Here is a 27,137-nt window from a genome sequence, read left to right on the forward strand (position 1 = left end):
TTTTAGAGTTCTGCTAACCCAGAATATTTAAATCATTTAACAGCAGTTCTATTAGGCAGATCATTGTTATGTTTCATGCATGTTGTTTGACTGACACACTGATGGGGTCTGAGTGGCTGTTATTCTACAGCAGCATTTAATAAACCGGTTCAACATATCCCCGTATTCTTTTTGTATCCAGTTTTGGTTCAAACCAAGGTTGGAAGACAGAAATTCCTGTAGACAAAGCAGAACTTACAGTATTATTAGGTTTTTCCTTTGGTTTATATGCGGTTGGTCCTTTGGACTCTTATGTTTGTGTTTTACTGTGCAGGCCAAATCTACTTTGAGTTTAGCGCTGTTCACGCTTGAGAAATATTCAGCTAAACTCTCCATTGCTCTTGAGCAGAGTTGTGGTAAATACGATATAAAACAGTGAGTTCGGTTACCATGACTTGAACAAGTAGACTAAGACAAATGAGGTGGAGGTTAAGCATCACTTTCCATGTTTCAGATGTCTGAGTCAAGTGTGCTGGAAGCTGCTCCTGTAGTACCAGCAGCTGCCAGCAGAGGGAGCTGCCACAATGAGTTTTCTGTTCGGACCATGAAGAAGAGAAGACCATATAACAGTATGAGAGTAAGTTGCCCATTTTGATTCAGGAAATTATTTGCCAACATGATAAATTAAATGTGTTGGATTTCAAAATAAGATTTCCACCAGCTGAAAGGTACTATTCTGCTTTTATTTGGCTCTTTTAAATAATATATGAGCACGAAAATCAATAAATGCGATGACATGACATGTATTGATTTAAAACAAAAGCAGTTAATTATAGTTTATAATTTGAGACACCTAGTGGTCTGTTTAAGTGCTCTTTGAGCTTTATTCTGTCATGCTTCTTAACCTTTCTCAGGCCCTTTACCAGCTTGCCGTCTCCTCCACTTCTCATCTTTCTTTTCCTGCCTCACTTTCCCCTCCTCATCCCAATCTTGTCTCACCTTCTAGTAGTTCCTTCTTCTCCTTCACTTTATATCCTCCTCTCTCTCATTCTGACTCCTTCCATCCTGTCTGTTAACCTTTCGATCTCTTACTCCGTGTCTTTCCTGCCCTCCTCTCTCCCCAGTCTCCTTCTGGCTCTAACTCTTCCTCTCCCTCACTCCTGTTTCTCACCTCACTCCCTCCCCTCCAGCATGAGGGTGAGCGCTGCAGAAAGACACCTTTTATCCCGAGGGTCAAATTCCTCTTCATTTCTGCTTCACAAATGTCAATTTTCACCGGGTGAATGTTATTGCTGTGCACCGAATAAACGAGCCGTGTTTTGAAGTCACTCGCCAGCAGCGCTGTGCTGGATCCTATGTGTGTGGTAGAAATACCCCACACATCGCGTTGATGCACACACAAACTTAGGGAAGACAGAGCTGTATTGAGTTTGCATACTCTCTTGACAGGCCAAATACCAAAATGGAGGGCAAGATGTCAGGTGTGTTTGCTGCTCACTGTTATTTTCTGTTCTAGGTAGGAAGGTAGACCTACGCAGTAAAATAAATACTATAATCCCCCTCTGAACTTTAGGGTTGCATCGTTTTGCAAAAGAGAACTGTCAACTTTAACGTTGTGTTTTCTTTGTATAATATCTGCGGTCTGTTCAGAAACGTTAGAATGTATACCCAAAGGGGAAACAATGCAGGTATCTTAAAAATTCAGATTGCAGTCAGACATTTTTAAGTAAAAAAAAAACCCAACAATGTTGAGCTTGCTGATTAAAGCCATCCACTGTTGGCAGCCTGGAGTGTTCATAGGGATAAATTAAAGACAACACTTCCATGTTTACTTGCATGTCGGATCAAAGTGTCATGTCTGTTGGGTGACAGTCAATCGTGAAAACAGCCATTAGTGTGGAATCTTTGCAAAATGTCTTCCAGCTTTACATAAAGTCATGTCTCTACGGTTTCTACAGCTTGTTTCCTCTGTACGGTCCAGACTGTGGGGATGGGAAGAGACTTTGGAATGACTGGTGACAACATTTAGGCAATCCAAATTACTGGTCAGCCACTGTCCCCATGTCCTTTCAGCTGTAATGATATGCTAGGTTTTGGATATACACAGAACAAATCTGAGCCAGGGTACACTTAAATGACAGAGTGCCTCCTGAGCAGAGCTAATTCTGGGTGAAACGGAGAATGCGTCCCACATAAAGTATATAATTCTACATTTGTGGGCAGCTGTTCTTGCTTTCTAATCAAGGGAACATGTCAGATAAAAATATGTCAGACTAAGAGATGTGCTGAAAGAAATGTTTCAGAAAGACATCATCATGGTGCCACTCGCAACTGGGGACGTAAAACTAATACAGATCTGGAAAATATCAAATGTACTTGTTGCCTCTTTGTATGAGGCTAATACTTTAACACTTAGCATGTCCACTTTAGGTTCATTAAAGTGCACACTTTGCATTTTGGAATCACCATAATATTACACTGAAACAATAATGAAAAACGTATTGTAGTCACACAAGTTTGTGAGAGTTAAAGAAGAGCCTGTTTAACTGACATTGCCAAAGAATATAGATTAGAAACTTCTATAAAAGTCTGAATGAAGCCAATTCCGAAGTGCGTTAGACCTGCATCCTTAATAAAGGCCAACAGGGCACTGTTTTCTGGTTTCCCAAAGAAGTCTGATTGTATCGAAGTACTATGAGAAAATGACCCAACTTCTTACTTGATATATTACCTCAGTAAACACTTTCCTAATGAGTTTATGGTCTCAATCGCTAGTTTCAAGTCAAGGGTGGGGCTACCTTGACAAGTCACTAACACACGGTGTTTTCCAGTTTGGCTGCTCTCCGTATCTTACACTTTAACCCTTTCACAGTGTGTTCTCACTTCATGAAAGTTAATTGTAACATTTTGGTCGTCTAAAAATGTTTTGTTCAGCGTACGGTTGTACTTCCTCTTCTGTCAGTTCTAAGAAAGGTTAAGAAAAACAAAACAAGATGGTGACGGCCAAAAACCAAGACGGCACAACATTCAACAGCTTCAATACATGTCAAAATATTGTGACTTAATTAAGAAAACATCTGTGCAGCAAGTATTTCATTTAATCTGGTAAAACATGCAGGGACTCCATTTATGACATATTTTGTGCATGAGCAGCGTACTTAGCAAAGTGCCACCTCTTAATTTCACTGTCATGACAGGAGAGACTGGGCAGTTTGTATGTGTGAGGATTAACAATTTCTTGTCTGTGTGCCAGGAGTGAACGTGAGAGGGCCCACATGTGTCAGCGAGGGGAAGAGGCGTAGATGGGAAGACAGAAAAAGGAAGAGGGAGGGTAGTATTTTCATTCTGCAGCATCACACTTATTTATCCTGCCTTCTTGGCATGTGCATGTTTTGTTCGTACAGTAATGGCCCGGATGGGACTGAACTTAGATGAAAAGCTCTTTGATGTCTTATCAGAGAACAGACAGACTGGAAGGAGCTCACTGCCATAACAGCTCCAACTGTTTTTATTGGTGGTTTTCACCTCATTAACCAGCTACTGTGTTTGTGCACAACTACTGCAGGCCTGCATGTTCAGCCGCTTGTTTTAGAATTCAATAATCAGTGTTACTGATCTTTTGTGCTTCCTTCTCTGGGAACCACCAACCCCTAACCCCCCCCCCCCCCTCCACACACACACACACACACACACACACACACACACACACACGCTGCTCAGTACACAGTCAGATTGTTGGTCACTGAGCAGTTGGGGGTTAAGGACCTTGCTCAGGGTACTTCAGTTGTGTTTGTAATGGCAGGCGCTGATCTTGCACTTTCTCCACCCAGATGTATCGTGCCCCTGTGAGTCCGGGGATTAAACTGGCTACTTTGCAGTCACATGTCCACATCTACAACCCGTAAGCCACCATTACTCAAATGAGAGTTTAAAGACATCAGTGGCCCTGCCTGGTTTAAGGGGGGGGGTTTGTGTCTGTGTGTGTCTGTGTGTGTGTGTGTGTGTGTGTGTGTGTGTGTGTGTGTGTGTGTGTGTGCGTGCGTCCTCCATGCAGCTCACTTGTAATACCTGGATAACATTTTTTGTCAATCCAGTCGTCAATTAACTTTTGTTTTGTGAGCTTTTGTCCTTCAAATATTGACCCAAGTAAAATGCCCACATTTCCATGATTCCATGAACACCACACCATAGTTGCTGCATTGATCCACATCTAATTTAAAACGAAGTTCAACCTGTAACTTCACCAACTTCAGTAATAATTTAGGCAGAAAATGCTTAATCGTGATTTGATGTAATTTTCGCAATGCTATTTATGTCTTGTAGTTGACTATATTTGAGTAATTATATATATATATATATATATATATATATATATATATATATATATAGATTGACTTTTTTTTTAAGTGAACCACAGTTTTTGAAGACATTTGCTTTACTTATAATTCTACTGGGATCATTTTAGGCCCATCTCAAGTGTTGGAAAGGCTCCAACTCCATCACTCAGCACTATGTAAAAAGACATTTGGGCGCTCAATATAACTTTTTCCACTTTTCCACCGTATTCGTTCACATCCTCCAACGTGCATCTTGTTTCCGTCTCTCGGCCCTCTTTCTACCACCTCCCAGTGGTCTTCTTCTCCTTCATGTCCTCCGCTCACTGAGCTCTCTTCACTTCTCCAGTAACTATGTCTTCCTCCCCTCAGTTACATCTTCCTCATATCCCAGGGTTCTCTCTGCTCCACTACTGTACCCAGAGAGAGGGCCCTGGTCTCAGCAGCTTCCTGTCTCACAAAAGACCCCTCTGTTTCCCCCCTCTGTGTTTCCTCCGCTGCCACCCCACCCCCTTCCTCAACACCCCTGTGGTACATTCCCTCCCTCTCCCCTGATGCATTCCTTATTGACCTCGGCCGGCTCAGGAGTCCTTCTGTCAGTGGGCTCTGTGAGAGCGGTGCTGAGCCTCAACTGATCTGTGGAGGCATGAGAGTATGCCTTTAAATATGAGTTCACTTTAATGCTGTTACTGGTGGTGAGCTGATAACACGACACACACAGCATTCAACACAGTGTATTAATAAAACCATCATATACATGAGAACATTTATAAAAGTACCAGTGTTTGAGCTCATTTAAATATTCTCTGCATGGTCAAAAACGTCAAAAGAAAAGTTTTTAAAAGTACTTTATTGATCCCAAATTGGGAAATCCTTGTGTTTCAGCAGCCTCAGATTATCAGGCATTGCACAGGAGTAAAAAGATACACAGTAAATATACACAAAATATATTAAATATCAACACTAAAGCATAGAAACTGGGCATGAAGAAAAAAGGAACACTCTCTAAACAAAGCCGTTATGATGTGAATCTACTGTAAGAACACATGTGAGCATACAGCTGCAGTGTAATATACCTGATGGTAATAAGCTCTTCAGCAGCCCTCTGCTCGAGGTGTTACGAGATAAGATTCTGAACTGCAAGTCAATCAGAAACAAGTGTTTTCTGTAGCAATGGGATGAATCAGTGCATACTGACAATTATATGTCCATCCGTACAAACTGCAAACATGTTAATAAAAGAAAAAGGCCTAGATATATTATAATCATGTGTAAATTTGACATGCTTTTCTATTTGTATTTTGTTTTACATTTCCATCCCACAGATAAAGAAGTAACACTGTGTTAGTTCAGCTCCAATTATACCCCCCCACAAATGATACGTCTTAACTTGTATAAAACAGATTATAGTTCTATAGCACAAGAAATTGTTTCCCGTGTGTATTGACATTACAATAATTTCAAATGGAGCAATGTGTTACTTCAGGCAGCGCTGTCTGAAGGCACGCTTGCCTCAGGTAACCTACTAACATCAGAGCAACCATTGCAATCTGACAATTGTCACTTTTACACTGCTGTTACCCTATTACAGTGCGTACTGCTGCGGCTTCCACCGCCCCAAAGCATTATGCTGTAATTATTGTTCCTAGCAGAATGCTTGTTGATTTCTTTTCTTGATTTCTTTTGACATGTGTCTCAAACTGAATTTATTTTACTCTTCTTAATTTCTTTCTTAATCTTGCTTCTCTGTGCTGTTGTTATAAAACCAGTTCCTGACGATGGACAGACAGACACATGCAGTACTAATAGCTCAGTTGAGCAGTCGGTGTGAAAAGAACGTGTGTCTGCGGCTCTGGCTCCTCCACAGTTCTTTGTAACGGTCAGCTGGGTCAGGTATAGCAAGTTATCGCTCTATCTTCACAATGACCCAGCTGACCTTCACCTCGACCTCACAGTGTCCAGCTGACTAGTTACACCAGCTGAATACTGTTAATGCTTCACATACTTGCTGATTCTCCTCTTTCCTCCCTTACAACAAACCCACAAGGCAGACTTGTTCTCAGTCAGAATCTTCTCCTTAAAAATGCCTCTCTTTTTTCTTCCGCACTGAGAAGGTCAGGTAGACTGAAGAAGAGGATTGGTCCTGTGATGGAGCGGTGTCTCTCCAAGATGTTCCCCTCAGCCCGATGTGTGCTGACACCCTAAGACTCTGAGTAGAAATAGGTGGTAATTAACCCAACAAGTTCTAGACAGAGCTATTTTTTTAGCGTGGTGTTATACAGTAATTTACCTCCTCATAAGGTATAAGATATGTGTTATTGTTGTAAAAGTTTCATTATCGTGCATCAGGATTGTTAAAAGCGACCTTCCACTTGGGGATCTGGGAGGGCTTTGATTTTCCAGAGTGTGCACTGATGGGGCAAAGATTTAAAGGAGTCGTCCTCAAAAGAAGATTGACCTAAGTATTATTTAAAGGCCCTATGAAATGGTGTTGAGATCGCAATTTCCATCCTTTGCTTAGTGACCACTAGGGCCTCTCCTTTAAAACAATAGCTTCTCTCGGTTAAGATTCCTTCATTGTTCATCGTTCAGGAGGCTTTTACCTGGAGGCAAGATCAGCAGAGGTTTTTTCGCTCCATAACAAATGCACAACGGGATTTAGACCATTTTTAAGAACTGTGAAAAAAGCAAGTTTCACGTTAGAAATCATTGTAACATAGAACATAAGATCCAGACTTTCAGGAGGATTTTACCAGGAGACTAATTATCTGCAGGGGTCTCCTCCTCTCCAAAACAAATGGACATGGTTTCGTTTCTCTGAAGCAGTTTGTCGGACATAGGATGGAGGGGCTGCGAGCTACGAACATTTGGCAACTTGTTTCTCCATCAACTTTTGTTCAGAGGTTCAAGGAGGTTTTTACTGGGAGCCAAATGAACCTCTGAGGTCTCCTCCTCTACAAAACAAACCAACCTGGACCGGTGATTTAAACTGGTACAACACTGAATAAAGCAGTTTCACGTTAGAAATCAGAGTTTCCCCGGAGAACACAGGACGAGCTAAAAGCTAAAGGTTTGCTCAGCTTGTTTCTATGATCCTTGAAGATCCAGATGACTAAAATACTTCATCTAGTTGAAGTGTTTATTTAAAAACAACCAAAATCTGCATAGAAAGTCAATTCAACACTGACGCACGTGTAAAGGAGATACGTTTCAGATCGTTACCTTGATTCAAATGGAAGATTTCTCTAGGTTTGAAATAATGAACAAACACAACTCAACAAAATATATAATACAGACATTTTAACGTGGACATGTTACATATTATAACATTAAATAAGTTAGTAAGGTTGGACTTCTTATTGTGAGCGACCTTTTAAGAGAAAGATATAAATGTGGATAAGAACTGGAACATGCCCTGAGCTGGTGAGGATTCCTTATCACCCTGCGCCATTGTGTATGTCACAGGCATCGTGTTATATCATTGAGCCATAACATTAGAGTCCACTGGCGCTGGCGCTGGCGCTGGCGCTGGCGCTGGTGCTGGTGCTGTTACAGACCGACCACATTGTAGGTTGGAATATTTGTATGCCCCCAAGCTCCAGATGTGTCATCTAAAATGTTTTGGTACATATATGTAAGAGAAAACAACACAAAAATGTAATTTCATTTAGGATTTGAACAATATAACCAGGGATAAGCTTACAACACAGAAAATGTGTTTTTCATTTCATGGGAACTTTAAACCGAGGTAACCTTTACACAGTCGAAGTCTGCTCTCAGCTTTACTGTAGCCCACTGTGTTCTGCAGTGACCGCTGTGCAAGTGACTTCATTTGTGGAAAAAGCGACTTTGAGGACACAAATATGTTGCGGTATAAGAGATGCCAAGATCCCACCCTGTGTTTTAGTCAGTAGGTCAGTTAGCCATGCTTCTGTCCATCCATCCACCTTTTCCCTCCCCACCTTAGTTTTCTTTCTGGAATCTCCATGTGTAAATACTGTTTGATCCCTCGTCCCTCCCTTTTGCTCTCTCTCTCTCTCTCTCTCTCTCTCTCTCTCTCTCTCTCTCTCTCTCTCTCTCTCTCTCTCTCTCTCTCTCTCTCTCTCCCTCCCCTCACCTCCGTCCCCTTGCCCCTTCTTTATCAATGGCCCTCATTCATTCCCTCTCACCCTCTGCATGCCTGTGTGCCCCCCACCACCAACAGCTCTCTGCCCACCCATCCTCCCCCCTCCCATCCCCTCTCTCTATTCATTCCTGTGATTTTTCCTGCCTGTACCTTTCCACGGCCCTAACGTCCCCTCCCAGGCAGCAGTTTCTTCAAACCTTCATTCGAGTCCTATCTCTCTCCTCCATCTTTGGCTGTTTCATTTTAGGGCTTTTGGTATTTAGATGCAGATCTAGATGTGGTTATTTCAGGCTTAAGCAATATTTATTGGCATTTATGAGAAAATATTCATTGCCAGTACTTGTAGGCACACGTTTTGCAGTTCCGGTTATTTCAGTGTTGGTTTCATGCTTTTAGTGTGGTGAATTTATGTTTTTTTAACAAATGAATATCCTGCATATGAAACTCCAAATAGAATAGCATATTCTCTTACTGCTATATCACCAGTTCTTCTAATTGCCTTTTATTAGTACAGCCATTATGCACCATCTGGCCAAATTACCATCTAACAGTGAGTAATTGTGCTAAATTGAGCAAATCTTGGAGTTCACCCATTGCTATATTTAACGTCAAAGGGTAAGGAAGCTGACTTCAGCCTCCCAAAAAACGAATTGCTGGGCATTGAAAGCCACTAATGAAACGTGTGCGCCAGACAAATGCTGGGAACGAGAGAGAAGGGAACACACGTATAGCATTTTTGTAACTTTGTTCAAAGAACTAGTACACTTTGTCAAAATATACTGTGTGCTCATATATAAACTCTGTCTCCCTCACACAAACACACACTGTTATACATCAGTTGGCACGCAAAGTTCAGAGCTCACCCCACACAGAAAAACACACCCACTTAGGTGTACCCTTGCTGCGCCTCCCCCCTCCCTCGCTCTGCCCCTTAGTCACCCCTTGTCCTCCCCCCTCCCTCGCTCTGCCCCTTAGTCACCCCTTGTCCTCCCTCCTCCTCCTCTGCTTCTGCCTATTTCGAGGTATGTGGTTAGCTGGGTGTGTTTGGTGGCCAGATTCAAAATCACTGACCCATTCTCTTTCTAAATTCCCTTCTTTACCTGGCTCTGCACACCTCCAGCAGCTTCATCAGGCCCAGCAGAGTGTGTATTCATCACACACGGATACACGTACTCTTTGACCCAACTGTTGGAGAGTATCAGTCCACTCCCTTTCTCCGTTTCCTCCCAGGCGAGCCCCTGCTCTGATCTATTTCGGTGTATTGTGGCTAGCAGGGTGTGTGTGCATTTGCAGCCCTGCCCAGTAAAATACAGACTTTTCAAGGAAGTCAGCAATATAATATGGCCGCTTTATTGTAATTACAAGGTTCTCCTTTTGGAAATAGCGCACACAGAGAGCTGCCCACAGGCTTGCTGAGTCCGTCTCCAAGAGCTAATGCCATCTCTTGCTATCCTTCCGCCCTGGTCTCGGCCTCATCCATCCTTGAAGTCTCCCTCGCTTGCATTGACCCAGATGTTGCCACACCAGGTGGCTCCATCGGCTGGATACTAGTCACCCCTTGACATTACTGCTAGTTAAGAGTCCAGTACTGTTGGACTGGCTGGAGTGTGAGTAATCAGTTTGTTGGGTGGCCACGTCTGATGGAGCTTCCCTTTGCAGGGAAACCTTGTGGTCTCTTGGTTCTTAAAACCCTTAAATTACTGGGCAGCAAATTATAAGGCTTTATTAATTCAAATATGGCTGACATTGAAGCTTAATGGTGTAATTAAAGGGTTCACATTGACCTGTTACACATATTTTCCTTCTGAACTAAACAAGTGGAAGCACCTGCCTTTTGATGTCAGGATATTTTACACCGTCGTAACATTTTAGCAGCCTCACCTCTTGGTAAAGTGGTCACTGGGATGTGCCATAAATCTATTTGAGGATGCTGAACATGACGTTGCTGGTGGGGGCATACATGCAATTCCTGTCCTTTGGAATTTGTGGTACCTCCATAATGTGGATGCTCAGCAGATTGTGTGGATTATACTGTTGCTAATGCAGGGTTTGCTTTATGCTGCATTTGGTTATGGGTGTGGGCAGTCGGGATGAAACACACATTGGATACTAAAACTGCTCTAGACAAGATTTTAAAGCTCATTCTTCCAATTGTACATGCTTTAACAGCAAGATAATAATCAAGATGTTATAGAATCACCATATTATTAAACCAGGCAGTGTCGGGGAACATCTGTAGGTGACTGAATGTCTGTGCATGCAGGTCTCACTGTAGTTCATGCTACACGACGCTGCATCACCAACTGATAATCTGTGTTCCAAATGCCCGACACACTCTGTTTGCCCTCCACAGTTTCAACTTCTGACTTAACTGATCAAAGCCCAAAACTTTTTTGTATGTTTAGAGCTGCTGTGCAAAAATAAAAGTGCATTTCTTGTATTAAATATTTGTCTCAACAGCATTAGTGCGTCACTGTGCATCTTTGTAATACTACTTGGTTCCTGTTGTCTGTGTTTTTATGTTTTTTCCAGCTTGGAAGTCCAATCCTGTCACCTACCGGGATGCAAGACTCGTCAAAGGAAATGAACGCAAGCCACAGGATCAGAATGAGAACAAGTAGGCACCTGCTAAAGCACCTGTTGTGAACACATTCAGTCTAAGTTTAGATGTCAGAAGAAAGTACAATCGTCGAATGACAACACAACATAATAATTGCATTATTTTCCTTCTAAGATCTATGGTAAGGTGATAAAGGTGCTTAACCAAAAGGTGTAAATCAAAAGTGATATCTCGGACACAGCTGGTGCAAATGAAATGCGATTTGAAGAGTAGGCACACTTTGTAACTGTTGCTTCAGTCTATTGAAAATCCCACATGTAATTCTTTAAGCATTATATTATTATATATATTATATTATAGGGGGAAACTGTTGTCTACTTTATTTCAAGATTACTGCATAAAATGCAACACAAAGCTTTACATAAAAGTAAATGATTATAACAGACATGATGAATAACATTTGTGCATGCACACACATGCAGAGTCGAGCACAAACGCATACCACAGATGTCGCTTGTGGTGTTTCTTTTTTACGACATGTGGCATCTACTTTACAAAAACACCCGATTCAATGTGTCAAGGAAGCCTAAATAAAAAACCCAGCGCTGCCACAGCGAGGGAGCGCTTCCTGGACTTTCTGATTCAGTACGAATAGTGAAAGTAAACAGCTCCGTGAACAAAAGGAGGAAAATAACTCCCAACTAGGCATTTAGGTAAAAGACAAATTCTGGGTTTATATTGTTTATACTACGTTTTATTGCATGAAATGTTCCATTAGTTGGTTTGTTACTGTCTGATTCCTGATCTTTCCTGCTGCTCTGTTGACCTCTAAAATTGCATTCGATAAAAATAAATATTTTATGGGTTTTCTTCTATATTTAAGAACGTGAAGTTCTATATTTTCCTTATGGTTTTCATATAGTAATATACAGGTTTAAAAACTGCCCTTTTTTTCCTTCAGATTCCTGATGGATAATTGCTGGATGCAGCAGTTTAGTTGATGGTTTGATGGTTTCAGAGAATGATCATACAACAGCCGCTCCTTCTCATTCATACATCAAGGCTCACCCTATAGTTTCTTATGAGAAGGCACTACAATTTTCTTCTATTTGCAGCGTTGCATGCAAACTCATGGGCAGAACATTACTGCTTAACATAGATAAAACATGGCTATCATACTTTAAGCGTGTCACTTTTCAGTTTGTCTGGAATTGAGTACCCAGTAGAAATGTATTCTGGGGAGAGAGATGGTGGAGTCAGGCAGCTCATGAGCCCATTGGTCCAAAAATAAAAATCACCCAACGTATCAAAAGAAAAGTAGCCGGCAGCACTGACTTAATAACTCCAACATAAATAAAAAGAAACATTCTCCCACTTTCAAGAGGAATGTCATTTGCATTTGATTTGATTTGTATGAACTTGATGTATACATGTAGATCTATGAGGCACACATGATATGTTCACTTGAACAAACTGCCAGTCTGTTTTGTACTAATCGTATACAAGCCACATAAACTGTATAATACATTCGGGATATTTCTTTCCATTTTATGGTAAATATTGGCAGAACTACAAAAGAGAAATGCAACACTGCAGTTTTAAAACTTAAAAGTCTGTAAAAATATATTGTTTTATTATTTAAGGTAAAGGAAAACCGTTTAGTGTTGCCCTTTTTTTCCTTTACAGTTTTTTGTATCGCTACTAAGCCCTTTGAAAGAATGAAAGTTAGGGGAGTTATCATGGAAATGCCACAGCATGCAAACACACCACCTCCTTTCCCCTCAGAGAATCAGGCAGGACATGGGGGAATGAAGGGTAGTGAGAAAGAGTGAGTGCTGTAAGGCATCAAGGGATAATTATGGTTAATTGCTGCTTTCTGGATTTGGAGTCTGCATTCAAAGAAAGTGCCTAACCATGGGCTTTGTGACTATAGAAACATTTAAAAGGCAGACGGCCGGGCACAGGGGGAAGCTTTGAAATATAAGAGATGCTATTGAGTGTTTATGACAGGTAGGGATATGAAAAGTGGCTTTGAAATTATGAAAGGAATGTGTCTGAGTTTACTACTGAAGTTGGTTTGAAGTTTATGTCCCTGTGGTTTGATATCTTCTCAGCAGCAAGTAGAATCAGTGGCTTGAAATTGAAAACTAAACTCTACTTTGGTAAAACAAAATGTGTTGTCCATATTGTTTTTGACTTTCAGGTTTTCTCTGTCAGATGTGACAAAAGCACATACGCTTCATACATACAGGACAGTGGGAAGACTATCACGATAAACTCTTAATCCTGAATATTACAATACAATGGCCTTACAGTAAATACCACTATTGTGAAGCTTGTCTTTTTCAGTTGTTGTTGACTCTGGTAAATGTTGAGATAGTAGTTTGTGGTGTTGTTGGAGTTCATTGTCTTGTAAACCAGCATGTCTTAGCCATAAAGAATGTCTGGTGAATTTCTAGATTTTTCTTTGTATCAACAAATCCCATGAAAGGAGCAACACCAACAATGACCTGATGTGACTAACATGTACTGCCCTTGTACCCACAGCCTCATATATCTTCTTCCTCTCTGCCATAGAGCTCCAGTGTTGTACAGCAACTATTATGAGCCACGCCATTGCACTGGATAGCATGTTCCTTAAAGGTCCAGTGTGTAGGATTTAGTGGCATTTAGAGGTGAGCTTGCAGACTGCAACAAACCCGCTCACCCCTCCCTTTCCAAGCGTGTCACAGAACTACAGTGGCCTTCAGGTAACACCTTTTATATAGAGCCAGAGATTTGTTCTTCTGTTAAACTGTAGGAACATGGAGGACTCCGTGAAGAGGACCCGTTCCCTATGTAAATCTGAAAGGGTCATTCTAACCAACAAATCTTAGTTTCAGGTGATTATACTCTAATGAAAACATACTTGTGAATATTATATTGTAAATCCTACACACTGGCCCTTTTAAATGTGAAAAACATGTCCATCATAGTTTATTTTTGAGTCAATGCAACATACACTATCCTTCTGCCGTAAAAACTCATTCACTAGCGAACCAAATTAGTATTAAAGCACCGCTTCCAAATAACTCCTGTTTTCAGAAGCATTTGCGAATAGATACCAGGCTCAGCTGTTGTGAAATCATTTCAGTTTTCTTTTCTAATCCTTACAATATATTTGTTAACTGCTTGTAAAGATGATATATTTCTTAAGTAGGAACAAATGGACTAGGGGTTGACTGCCACAGACATTTTTTGGAACTATTAAATTAGATCATAAAGCATTCAGTCAGGTGTTATGTGTCCATCTGCCTTTAACTTAAGCATCATAGACTCTTTCAACAAATCGGTTTGTAAAATTAGTATGTCTCCAAAATGTAAAAAAAAAAAGAAAGAAATGGGAGCAAGAGATGATTGATACAAAATGACTTAGACTTGAAAGGCCTGAGTTGATTACACACTAGCACTGATTTACACATTATTTTTACTCATGTCTGTTTTTCTTGGGCCTTTCATATCTCTCTCTCTCTCTCTCTCTCTCTCTCTCTCTCTCTCTCTCTCTCTCTCTCTCTCTCTCTCTCTCTCTCCATGTGCACCTGAGCTGACGCTGCAAAACAAGGCCACGTGGGACTGACCAATCATAACGAGAGGAGAACTGCACGGATTAGATGAAAGGGGCGGGGTGAGTATTGCGGACAGAAGGCTGATTGGCTGGCCGAACGCTCACTCTTCTGCGCTGGCACAATGCAGTGAGTGGTCCTGCTGTCCAATCTACCTGAACGGTTCTTCATGGTTTATAAAGCCAGTCTTTTCATGCCACATATTCAAAGATTCCAAAGTAGAAAATAGAAAAGGTAAAGAACATTTCTCTGCCCGCCTTTCTCCGTGAATTAGGATTGTTTAGACAGAATCAGAGACAGACAGGAGAAGCTTTTTCACTGACTGCCGTGCGTCTAATGATCAACATTAAACCACTAACTCATAGTTGAAAAGAAAGACGCAATTGTTGTGTGTGTGTGCGCTGAAATATTTGTATAGGCCTATCATTAAAAACGTTCAGCTCACACTCTCAGAAACTCCTCCGTACACGTAGATCTACGTACGCCGTGTGCGCAATTACGCACGCCCTTTCTCTCCCTCTCCTCCTTTGCCATTCACTCTCTCTCTCTCTCTTCACACACACACACACACGTTCGCACTCTTCGTGGGAGTAAGTGTGTAAGTAAAGAAGGGAAAGAGAGAGAAGGGAGAGAGAGCGTGATTCCAGGTCTCTCTCTGCTGCTCTCTCCACGTTGGGCACTCATACCCAGTCTGACTCAATGGGGCTTTAGCACTAAGGGGTTAAACGTTAAAATAAAATATATTTATTCACCCCAAACCCCCTTTAGTGTTTAGGTTTTGTGCATTAAGATAGTCAGACATAGGTAACTCATTAGGGAAAGTCTCCGGGAGAGAGGTAGAGACGTCTCCAGAGGCGTGCCTTTTTGTCTGTTGCCTGGCAGAAGGTTCAGTCGGGTGCCTCTCGTCGGCTGGCTTTCTGTGAGAGGATAACTTCCACCATATCCTACATTTACAGCTCAACCAGGCCGGCAAACTACTGCAACACTATGGATACTGGAGATTGTCCCTTCCGGAAGAAACGGAGACCTTGGCGCATGGACTTCTCATCCTTCGCCTTGGTAACGGTGGCGCTCGTCGTGTGCCAAACGACCGTGGTTCGGGCAGGTAAGATGGTTTCTCTTTATTAATAGATGTGATGTTTATTGTGCGTTTTTAACGATACTCTGTCGGAATTATAGTGTTTTTTCCATTTCAAACGTCTTCCTTTATCACTGTCAACCTGGATTTACCGTGCGTAATACCTTATCCATTATCGGACACTTGCGCACTTGACCTGCTTCTTTAAAAAAAAAAAAAAAAAACCCGAGAAGTATGATCAACAATGCCCTAAAAAGAATGGCCCCACAGTATCTGCATATGTACATCTTTTAGGGGGTTTTGCGTCGATATCTGCATATTCACAAGTTTATCTCTGTTTAATTTCTGCACTGAATCAAATTACTAATGCTGCACATGGCGACTTGTTTTTTCCCTGGTTCCTAAAGGCTTTATGTGGCTGGATGCAAACGACCATTTGGTAATTGACAGAAATGAATTGAGAAATACGAATAAGTGATGCAAGGGAAATCTAAGTGTCCGATAATGGACCTAGGAGATTTTAGGCGCTGCATAAAAGGTTCATTCCATAATAACAAACTAAGAAAAGAGTGATAGCGAACGTTTTTTGTTGTGTGTGTGTGTGTGTGTGTGTGTGTGTGTGTGTGTGTGTGTGTGTGTGTGTGTGTGTGTGTGTGTGTCTGTCTAAAGGTTTTTCTTTTCTTATTGGGAAGTTGAAACCTCTCCAGCACCAATGGTCACTGAGTAGAGAAGTTTTAAAAGAATATTAATTGCTTTTTCTTGCAGGAAAACATACAAATGCGTTATTATGTTTTAAATAAAAGTTTGTGTCGCTTATTTGGACATCATTCCGGATGTCTCCCTCTCTCGGCGTGCAGGCAGCCTACTGACAGGTGTCTTCAAGTGTGCAAATAGCCGCTGAGCTTAAATATTTCAGGCATCGAGGTGCTTTCTTTTTGTCATATTGAGCAACTTGCCTGATGTTGACTTTTTCAATGTATCATACTATAATCTAAAATTTCATAACTACGAATAAAAGAGTTCAGTTTTGACGGGATGGTGCCCCCCTTCCCCCACCCCCAGCTGCAGGGGGGCATGGGGTAGGACGGTGCAAATAGCTGCTTTTTGGGATGTGTTGTCGACTAAAACATCCCGTTTATTCATTCATTCATTTGTACTATTGACATTTTTGTATTGCAACTGAACATTGGCCCGTGAGTAAACTGGGCTGTGCAGGCTGCCTGCAGAGACTGTGTGAGGTGGGCCGAGTGTTAACCAGCTCAGCCTGTACACCAGTCCTTCCATCACTGCCTGTGGTTGTGCAGGGAGGAGGGGTGATAATAAGCTTATGGAACATGAGAGTTTAAGTGTTTCCCCTTGTTGAACAACATTCTATGTTTGTATTCGTTTTAATAGTGATGACAAAGATAAGTGCATCCACACTAAGAATAATGCTTCAGACATTAAGGTTTGATTGTGAACATTTTCCCAGCTGAAATTATACTGCGTTATAATTACGTTCGTGTCCTTCCCCCTCACTCTCCACAGTTATAGATCAGATCGACTAAAAGGAATGATGTGTATGTGCTGCAGTTCCCTGACGGGCCGCTAGTTGTCTTGATTTATTTTTAACACAGAGAATCCATTGATTCACCTGAGTCCACATCAGTTTAGATCTGACTGAAGACTTTTGATGCGGAATGGCACGCGGCACGCCTTGGAAATGAATACTAAATACTAATTAAATATAAAAAAAACAAAATTAAGTGCAGCAACCAAACTGTGGAAATGTGATGTTTGATGATAGTTGTGGGGTTTTAATTAACCTTTTATATTATGATTTTCATACGAATATCCTACAGTGGATCTGAAGGATCTATTGTTATATGACAATTATTATTTAAGTACAGGCGACGTTTGACTGCTTTGACTGAGACACATCATGCATATTGTGACCAGAAACTCGAAGGCAGGATTAGTTTACACAAAGTGTGTCTGAGAAATAAATTTGCTTTAGAAGTTCCAGTGAACAGATAGATCAATGGCTCTTTATTCCTCATTTGGAGAGCTTGCGGGGACAGTTTACGGACCAAGGGGGCTTTTGTAACATAAATTGCCCTCCTCCAGTGTATTCTTTGGCCCCGTTTCCAATTTCAGATTGCGAGAGGCGATTGCACCTTCCCGTCTCCCGTGTGTATTTTGGAGGCGGAAGCCTGAGACATTTTTGCTTTTTATGAATAGGTTATTATGCGGCGGAGCACCTCGGTCACAGGGGTTTGGGAGTGAAAGCGTTCAGTGTCTCCGTGTCTATGTGCGCTTTGTACAGTTCTGTTTGTGTATATGCGTCTGTAAACTATGGATGTTTTTCCCAGTTCAGGGTGTGGAAATGTATGCCACATCTATGTGAATGTGCCTCTGTGTGCAACACCTCGTGCAGGCTGTATTTCTCATCTTAAAGGATGCCTATAGGGGCGCTGTGCGCGCGGAGGTGTTCGTTTGCTTGTAGAGAAAGTTTTTTTTGTAATCATCTGACCCTGTGATAAAAAACTCACGTGCCGCTTTGTGCGTGCGTGCGTGTGCATGTCCTGCACAATGTATCATGTGCTTTGGCCAGACTTGTTGGACCTCTGCGTGCGTGGTGAATCTGTATGCGCGTTCCTGTGCGCGCAGTGTGGTGCGTGCAGCAGCGCGGTGCGTGCAGCAGCGCAGATGTTAGTGTAAACTATAACTGCGCCCCACCCAAGCAGTGAAAGACTGATTTAGAGAAGAAAGTGGTTAGAATCTTTCATGTTTATTCTCTCTTCCCTGGGAGAATGAAGACTAGAAAAAAAGGAGGAGGGATGGATGAGACTCCCAGAGAGCAACAGGCCTAGAAAGCCATGAAAGCAAAGTTTTGTTGAAAGGAGGAGAAAATCAGAGGACAATATTTTCTTGACATGGATGTTCCTCAACCTCATTTCAAGAGCGCCCCTCAAAGGGCAGTCTGTCTCAGTTTGGCTAAACATAACTTAACCCTGCTCTCTCCTCTCTCTCCCTCCGTCTCTCTCCCTCTCTGCTGAATAGATCTACTATATGTGGTGGAAGAGCAGGCTTTTGACAGCTCATTCCCGTGACTGTATGGAAGCGTGTGGTATTTCAGGCTTATGTTGGTTACATGTGACCCAGTCTGGCAGCTTTGACCTTGTCGCTTTGATTTTCCTCTGCTTTGTCATCATTTTCCTATGGGCCCTTGTGCATCTGGTCATTCACATCAATACTCTCTTCTCCTGTCTCTTTTACCCATACCTTGTTGTCCAGGGCAGTGTGTCCAGTTTGGTCATTTTGTACTGGCTAGTCTTGGCTGGTCAGAGGCCTTATCCTTATCAAATGTCAGCGTGCACTTATTTCTCAGCAGCCATCATAATAACACTAAGAATTAAGAGCTATGAGGCTTCACCAAAAATATTTGGGACTTTCCTCTTCAAAATGTAGGTTTAGTTGTTGCAGAAAGATCCGGTATAGTATTGATGCCCTGAGCTGAGCCTCCAAGGCAGACCGTACTCTCATTCTGCATTTAACATTTGTCTCCTTTGCCAAGATCGACAAACCACAACTATAGCTCAACCCTAAATTTAACCATATGTAATGTAAGATTGCTACGTTGGTGGCAGAACACAACCTGGGAGAACAGGCTGCCTGGGACACTGAGTTCAGGGCAAAGATTCCCTGCTCTGAAAATGGCCTGTCACCCAGTTTACAGACGATTAACAAAGTGGACAGCTAATACTTTAGGCTAGTGGAGATTATAAAATAGAATGGGAACTTACATTACTGACATTAGTTTGGGATTTCCTTTTCATATTTAATATTTCTCTGTGTAACAGCTGGTTTGAAACCCACAAAGAAATGTCCCTTTCAGAGCCACTTATCAGAACTGTTGAGAGGCTTGGGTATCTTTTTGGCCAGGTGACTGTGACTGTATGCCCTCACCATTACTCTCAGCCTTTCAATGTCCTTAACCACAGATACATCACAGCCATCATTTGCATGGACACATACGACCCAGACTGTGGTTGTAAAATGAAAACACACAGAAGTTGAGATACACATAAACACTCGGTTCTAAACCATGACGTCTCCTCAAACTGGAAACTTGTAAAAATCCTTTCTCAGACAAAACCACATTCGCACTGCAGACTGAAGGGGACACAGTGAGTGGAGGATAGCTCTTCCTTCTTCCTTGGTTTCATAGGTGATGATTTAGTGGTTTGTGTGTGTGTGTGTGGATAGTTAGGCGTCTTTCCTCCAAGGCATTCTGTTTTAGCAGAAGATGTACAAGGACGGCAGGAGAGTGTGCCAACTTTATAATGACAGGCTGTCTGTATAGGATACTATTCTTAGTCACTGTTATTTTGCTGCTTCTAGGAAGCCAGTGTAGGAGGGTCCGGAGATCAGCTGTGTGCTTTTACATTTAATGTTAATGTACATCTCTTTTCCAGACATCAATACAGTCTATCTATTTGAAAATACTTTTAAATGTTGGTTTAAGACAGTTGTTTTCCTAGACTAGTAATTGATCACAGGAAATAACAGTCCTCTCCTTGCGATTTCATAATTTATCTGGGACTATTTGAGGTGACCTAATGCAGTAATGCCGAATTATCTAATAATATAAGTAGCATACAACATTTATTCCTTCACCATACCTGATCATTCTGATTAGGCTCAAAGACTGGTATCTGAGCTTGCATTGGGAGGAAGGGGGGGGGGGGGGGGGGGGGGGAAACACCTGACTACGTACTGTAGCCTTATTAACCTTCAGATAGGATTCATCATTTTAACTACCAAATGCAATGGTCATAAACTGATATACAGTGTTTCTAGTATTCAATATCTGTGTTTTTCACATGTATCATCGCTCTGCACTGCTTGCGATGCACCATCTCCTCACACTTGTTGTTCCATCTAAATTACATCTATATAGTTTTCTGATGTTTGGGATTTCCACGAAAAGGTGTCGCTATAGACTGCCATGATGATTATAATGGGATGTTTTTGCCCACTGCTGTTACACTTGTCTTTATTATAAGTCTGACTTGTCACGTCTGGCTAGACTCTGAGATAAATGTAGGTATTCTGATAGCACTGTTATTAAAGATGTTTAATTTGAACATATCTTCTGCACAGTACACTGTTTCAGATGTTAATGGTTTAACTGTTAGCATTAGACCATGGAGATCGAGGGTTTATATCTTTAGGGTTTATAAAACACACTGTGAAAAGTGTTTTTTTTAACTTTTAGGCTATTATCTATAAATGATATCTAATCTAGATTAGCACTGATCAGTTTTCACAGGGAGGATTATACGATTTTTTTATTTTGCTTTGCTGTTCAAATGGTCCAGTGAGTGAAAACTCAACTTTTGGCAGCTTTAAATCCACTATGTCAGCAGTACAATTTAATATCAGTTGAACCTAAATACATTTACAGTGTCTCTGTGAAATAGTGTAGCTTTTCCTTTAAAAGTAGTACATGAAGTCTTTTGTAAAATAAGTGCTGTCTGAGCATTCAGCTCACACATATCAGTGGGTTTGTGCTGTTTCTGTCTGTCCCATGTGAGGGTACAGCACAAGGAGCCACTGACTGTGTCCTGGTCATGGCCCTGTGGTCCCATGTAGGCCTTGCGGTGTGAGTATCCACCCTCAGGTCCAAACTAAGACTGTGGCCTCCAGTCCCGAAACCACACGAACCCCAGCACGATACACGTTGGCAGCATCAGCGCAGCACACACAGACTGGCACAGACCACATAATGGTACACGGGGGACAGTGGAGGACTCGGGCATATGCTGGTAACAGCTCATCAGTGGAGGGAAGGAAGAAACCACATAAGGCTGCAACACAGTTAATGCTGGCACTGAACTGAAGTGACGGATAAACCACACGGACTGTGGGATTCTTTAGTACTGATAGAGGCAGGTGTAAAAAGATAAAAGCACAAGGAGGGATCGTGTTAGTAGTAAAAAAGGATACTTTTATAATAAAGAAGTTATTTACAAAATAAAAGGATTGTACCTGGAATGCAGAATTGGTGTTTATATACTAGTTCAATTAATAGCATGATGATTTTTAATGTTAGTCGAGTTCTTTGCTCTCGTACAAAGCACACTCGTAACCTGCTTTTCAGATTGCTGCGTGAAGTGGGGACGACAGAGGTGTTGTGTTGTTCAGAAATGGGTGTTTGAGTTGAGTTTTTCCACTGAAATGAACTTGCCAGCATTTCTGAATCACTTTTCTCCTCCTGCCCACAGACAGCTCATACATCTATCAACAACCCTGCTGTCTGCATATTGTGCTTTACTTCAACGTCTTCAATCATTTTTACTCCGTGTGCAAGACTTTTTGTGAACGCAGACATGTATTTCTCCTCGTCTGTTCTTTTGTTTAGATAAGTTGCAAGTTGTAAGTTTCAATTACATAAGTTGTTATTGAATTATATGACGGACTTTAACTTTCAGATTCGTTTTGGTACTTCTAACATCATTCTCTTCTTGTTCTTTATCGCTGAACTCCTCCTCCTTCATTTCATTTCCCATCTTGCTATTGAGTCCTCTGCTTTGGGGGAATGCACTGAAACACCTGTGATGGCAGGATCTCCTCACTGTCATTAACATGCTCCCTCTCCCCTTTCCTCTCACACCTAAGTCAGGATTTACCTACACTCCATTTATATAACACAAAGGACAGTTCTGTATTGGTCTCTTTTCCTTTCAGAGCAACTAGCCAGACACTCGCATGGCGTGACAGCTAAATGATAATTTACACCACACTGACAAACCAAACCCTCATTTTATACCTTATGAATAATGTGAAGTCTAATAACCCCCTTTTCACAGCATGGGTACTCATAATGGATTTTCTGTCTGTGTGCATGAGGCATTATAAATAAATCGTAACTACAGAGCACCATGTTGAAAATTATAACCTGCAGCAGCTCATACGCCTAGGCATCGTGGTCAGCTGGGGGGATGGGTACACAGCTGGTGATTGAGGAACAACTGGAGTTTAGTTTACGCTTTTTTTATATTTTACTTTTTGTAATGTATGATGCTATTTGTAAATCTTATATTAGCTTTTTTCTCATCTCAGGACCCTGAAACAAGCCGGTTATCTTTGTTTGTTCTTGCCATTGCCAGGAGACTCGAATATTTAGACAGAACATTTGTATTCGGATGAATCTGTGCGTCTGTGCGAATGTGTGTGTGTGTGTGTGTTAATCTGTGGTCAATATTGCACGTCCCTCTTGCTCTGTGTGTCTAACAATGTGGTTGTTGTGTAAAGGTGAGAGGTGAGGGGTCAACGTGTCAGCTGGAGTGTATGTCTGGTATTTGGCACAGCTGTACCAAAAGAGGAAAGGGCACATGAGCACACACATGCATACATATTGTGCACACACAGAAATTGTTAGTATGGCAGATGGTCCAGGAGAGGAAATAAAGGTCTTCCTCTGAAGTGAACAGAAATCACAAAGTTGTCACCTCACACAAGTCTGCAGTGCAAGTATGACCCAGGGCTCAGAGGTCTGACTGTGTGTGCATATATATATATATATATATATATATATATATAATTGAATGGAATATGATCATTTATGCTATCCCTCATAGGAGTCCCTTATTACTATTATTTAATAATCAGTTTGTTTTCATGTTGGCTTTATGATAAACGTAGCATACATGTGTGTGTGTGTGTTCTAATGTGTGTGTTCAGCTGTTTTGTATTCAGATAGAAGAGGTGTGTGTGTGTGTGTGTGTGTGTGTGTGTGTGTGTGTTTTGTGAGTCGAGTCGTTTAGCCCTAAAATCTGATAGAATGTACAGCCTCTGCTTAATAGTCACTCGTTCAGTAAGCATTAGCATTGTTTATCTCTCCCTCCTGTAAGCGTGTCTGCTTGCATAGTATGTGTACATGTAAACACCTCAAATCAAATCAAATGTATTTATTTATACAGCCCAATATCTCAAATTACACATTTGTCACGACACCCTGTGTGTGTGTGTGTGTGTGTGTGTGTGTGTGTGTGTGTGTGTGTGTGTGTGTGTGTGTGTGTGTACTCTGCTAACAGTGGTGCCTTCACTAAGTTAAATTAAATCAGTTTCAGCTCCATCTAGTGGCGACGGAGGAGAAATACAGTAATACAAACGTACTGCTGAAAGAATAATGCAGTTTTAGGAGCACACCTCATTTCACAGTGTGACTGCCACCCTCGGTATCACATATGTTTTCTATCAGGACGTAATAAGCTGGTGGTCTGAATGTTTGGTCAGTTGTGGATGTGTGGTTCTGCGTGGGTTAGGGTATAACAGTGATAGGATTGTTTCAGCTCCGGGGCACCTGTTGAACATTCATACATCCAAGTGCTGTGCTCCATTATACACCAGCATATCATTATTTCAGATGATTTCACACTGCTTTCAGTGATTTACATAATACCCACAATGAAAGGATCAAACACTTGGGGGCTGATTTGAATCAGAATATTTTACCAAATAAATTATTTGGGATTCAGTAAAGTCAAGCCTGGTGTTTCTACTTGTCTGAAATGGTGTTGGCAGTGCAGCTGTCAGTAGGGATAACTGTACAGCTGCTGTAATCTTTACCTACGGCGCTGGTTGTCACTGCCCTCCCATGCCAGCGAGCCCTGTCTTCTGTCTTAATGACAGCAGTGTAATTGGCCTGCGTTTACATCAAAACGCTGCAGCCATCTGTGAGCGCTTATGTTAAGAAAGACCGATGGCGCGGGAAGAGGTTTGAAGAAATAAAGTAAAGAGAGAGAGTTTGTTCCTCCTGGATTTCTGTTTTCCTACCTTGTCTAGTTTCATATTTGCCACTCCTCATCTTGTGAGGTGTGTTGGTGCAGTCTTCTCTGCCCAGCCTGTGTGAGTGTGTACCTCTGTGGCCCCCTATGTTATTTTTGTGGGTGTGTTTTTGTCGTGATTGTGGTCCTCCAGGCAGGAAGGGCCCCGGCTGCAGATGTGAGCTGGGCAGGCAGCGGGGAACAGAGAGGCACATTGTACTGGGTGTACTGGGGGAGCTCGGGCTGCAATCTGATCCAGTATCCTGCCATCACAGAACCACACTGTCTACTGTCACTGCCTGACCCCCCAAAACACACACACACGCACACACACACACACACATACACACACACACACACACACACACACACACACACACACACACACACACACACACACACACACATATACACACACACACACACACACACACACACTCCACCTTTGCCTGAACCTCCCTCCTTCTGTCCATCGACCTCTTCTTCATTCCTAGCATTCCTGTGCAAAAGTCTTGAAAAGTATGGAAAACAAATTCAGTGCCTTTCACAAAGTCTGAGACTTGTTTCTTTTTCTTCCTGTCCCTTTATGAAGGTTCTCGTTCATTTTGAATATTAGAACATGTCATGGACTGACTATCCAGTCAAGACATCAACAGGTGTAAAAGAAGTATAGAATTTTAAACAAGGAACCATACATCTCTGTCTCCATCCCTCCCAGTGTTCATCTCTCTCTCTCTCTCTCTCTCTCTCTCTCTCTCTCTCTCTCTCTCTCTCTCTCTCTCTCTCTCTCTCTCTCTCTCTCTCTCTCTCTCTCTATCCCCATCCCCTTCATCACATGTGCCTTGATTTCTGTTTCCACCTGTCTCACTTTTACACTTTTACTAACTAATCTCTGTTCATTTCCTTCGTCGAGCTGCAGTTATTTGTTTTGGGTGATTACTGTAGCATCACAATACCACTATATATATATATATATATATATATATATATATATATATATATATATATATATATATATATATATATATATATATATATATATATATATATATATATATATATATATATATATATATATATATATATATATATATATATATATTGCTTGCTTATACATCCTTCTCTTTCACCCCTCCTTCCTCACTTCATTTCTTCCTCATCTCTCTCTGGTGTAGAGTGACGTTAATGTTCTGTGGTCTAGACACCCTGAGGGCAATATTTAACGCACCATTTGATCTGTCTGAATAAATATTACCATCTGTGGGCCTGTTTGACTAACTGTTAACACTGAGCCACTGGGTGTCACCTAAACACACGTACCGCTGATGGGATCAGTGTGAGTTTCAGGACAAACAGGAGGAAACTTCACATTAGAGCCCGATATAAAGCATCCTAATGCAGTGTTGTCAGATTCATAACACATTCCTACGTTCATTTTGTTTCTGATGGACAGCTCAGAAAACAACTGTATTGCTGACTCACTGCTGTTGAATAAGAATAAGCTGCATCCTTCGCTGGCTTTGCATCAAGTTAGTGCCATGCTGTTGTATGCTCTGTTGTACTTTTGAAACATGCAGATGTGTGCATGATTACATCATTTCTGCATAAATATGATTCTTGTTTTATGACTCACCTGGATATGACAGTTTATTAATGTGGCTGTTGAATGAAAGCAAACATGTAACTTCACAGGCTGCATCGCAGGAGGGCTTGGTTGTTATCTTTTCATCAGAGCTGTATTTTCTACACAGGCAATGCATCACTGCCACCATAAGTTTATTTTGAGAAGTGCCATAGCAGGGCTGCCTGTAAATACATTTAATTGGCTGTTAACTGCAGAGTTAGCTCTCTGGTGCACCTCAAACACAGAAAGACTCGCCAAGAGGGAGGGAGGATAACTGAGTTCAGGAAAACGTGAATACTAGGTGTAGTTGAAAACTTTAACTTTATAGCTGCCTCACTTCAAAACCATAGAGACACATCATTATGTTGTAACTGTATAAGGTAGACTTTATAATTACATATCATATATATATATATTTAATGCAAGCATTCAGTTTTAAAAGCTTGGCAGGATTTATGTCATGCATGTATGTTTCCATCTTTGACAGCAGGGTGCACAGCTGCTCAACATTTTGGGAGACGTTACATCAAAAGATTTGAAGCATGCATGACCAACTTTTGAATGACCAATTATCACAAAAAGCATGATTTTGAAATGTATAAAGCAACATACAGTAAGACTGAGCAACACTGTTCTGTAACAAGACAGTACAGTACAAGTCAACTGGTGTGAATAAAAGACTGTGGGGAAATAAGTGCTGACAAGAATGTCTCACTGTAAATGATGTTTGAAATGATCAGTTCATTCAAGACGTACGTTTCCAAAACAGCAAGACTTCAGAAGACATGGAGAAAACATTGAGCGCTGAACATCAGGTTGCACTTTTTTTCAGAATAGATATCTGCAAAAAGAGTGACTGTGACTTAGATTCGCCTTCTCCCTCTGTAGTATTGCTTCTTGTGTTTTCCATCTGTTGTTTAGTGGCCCAGGTGGGGAAATTAATTATAACATAAAAAATGGGTTGCTTTTATCCAACTTGTCTTACAGTTCAGTATTTATTGTAGCCTGGGGGATCATAAAG

At 41.4% G+C, this 27,137-nt stretch overlaps 1 protein-coding gene across 1 annotated transcript in view; it reads left to right on the plus strand.

The window, feature by feature from the left end:
• Positions 1 to 495: 495 nt before the first annotated feature.
• Positions 496 to 27,137, plus strand: part of col11a2 (collagen, type XI, alpha 2) — a 65,451-nt gene continuing 38,809 nt past the window's right edge. Inside the window, 4 exon segments of the mRNA XM_029442920.1 lie at positions 496 to 616; positions 10,972 to 11,056; positions 14,583 to 14,663; positions 15,558 to 15,706. Coding sequence (XP_029298780.1) covers positions 14,650 to 14,663; positions 15,558 to 15,706 — 163 coding nt within the window. The 5' untranslated portion in view covers positions 496 to 616; positions 10,972 to 11,056; positions 14,583 to 14,649.

The sequence above is a fragment of the Cottoperca gobio genome, chromosome 11, assembly GCF_900634415.1.
Source record: "Cottoperca gobio chromosome 11, fCotGob3.1, whole genome shotgun sequence".
Classification (NCBI taxonomy): Eukaryota; Metazoa; Chordata; class Actinopteri; order Perciformes; family Bovichtidae; genus Cottoperca; species Cottoperca gobio.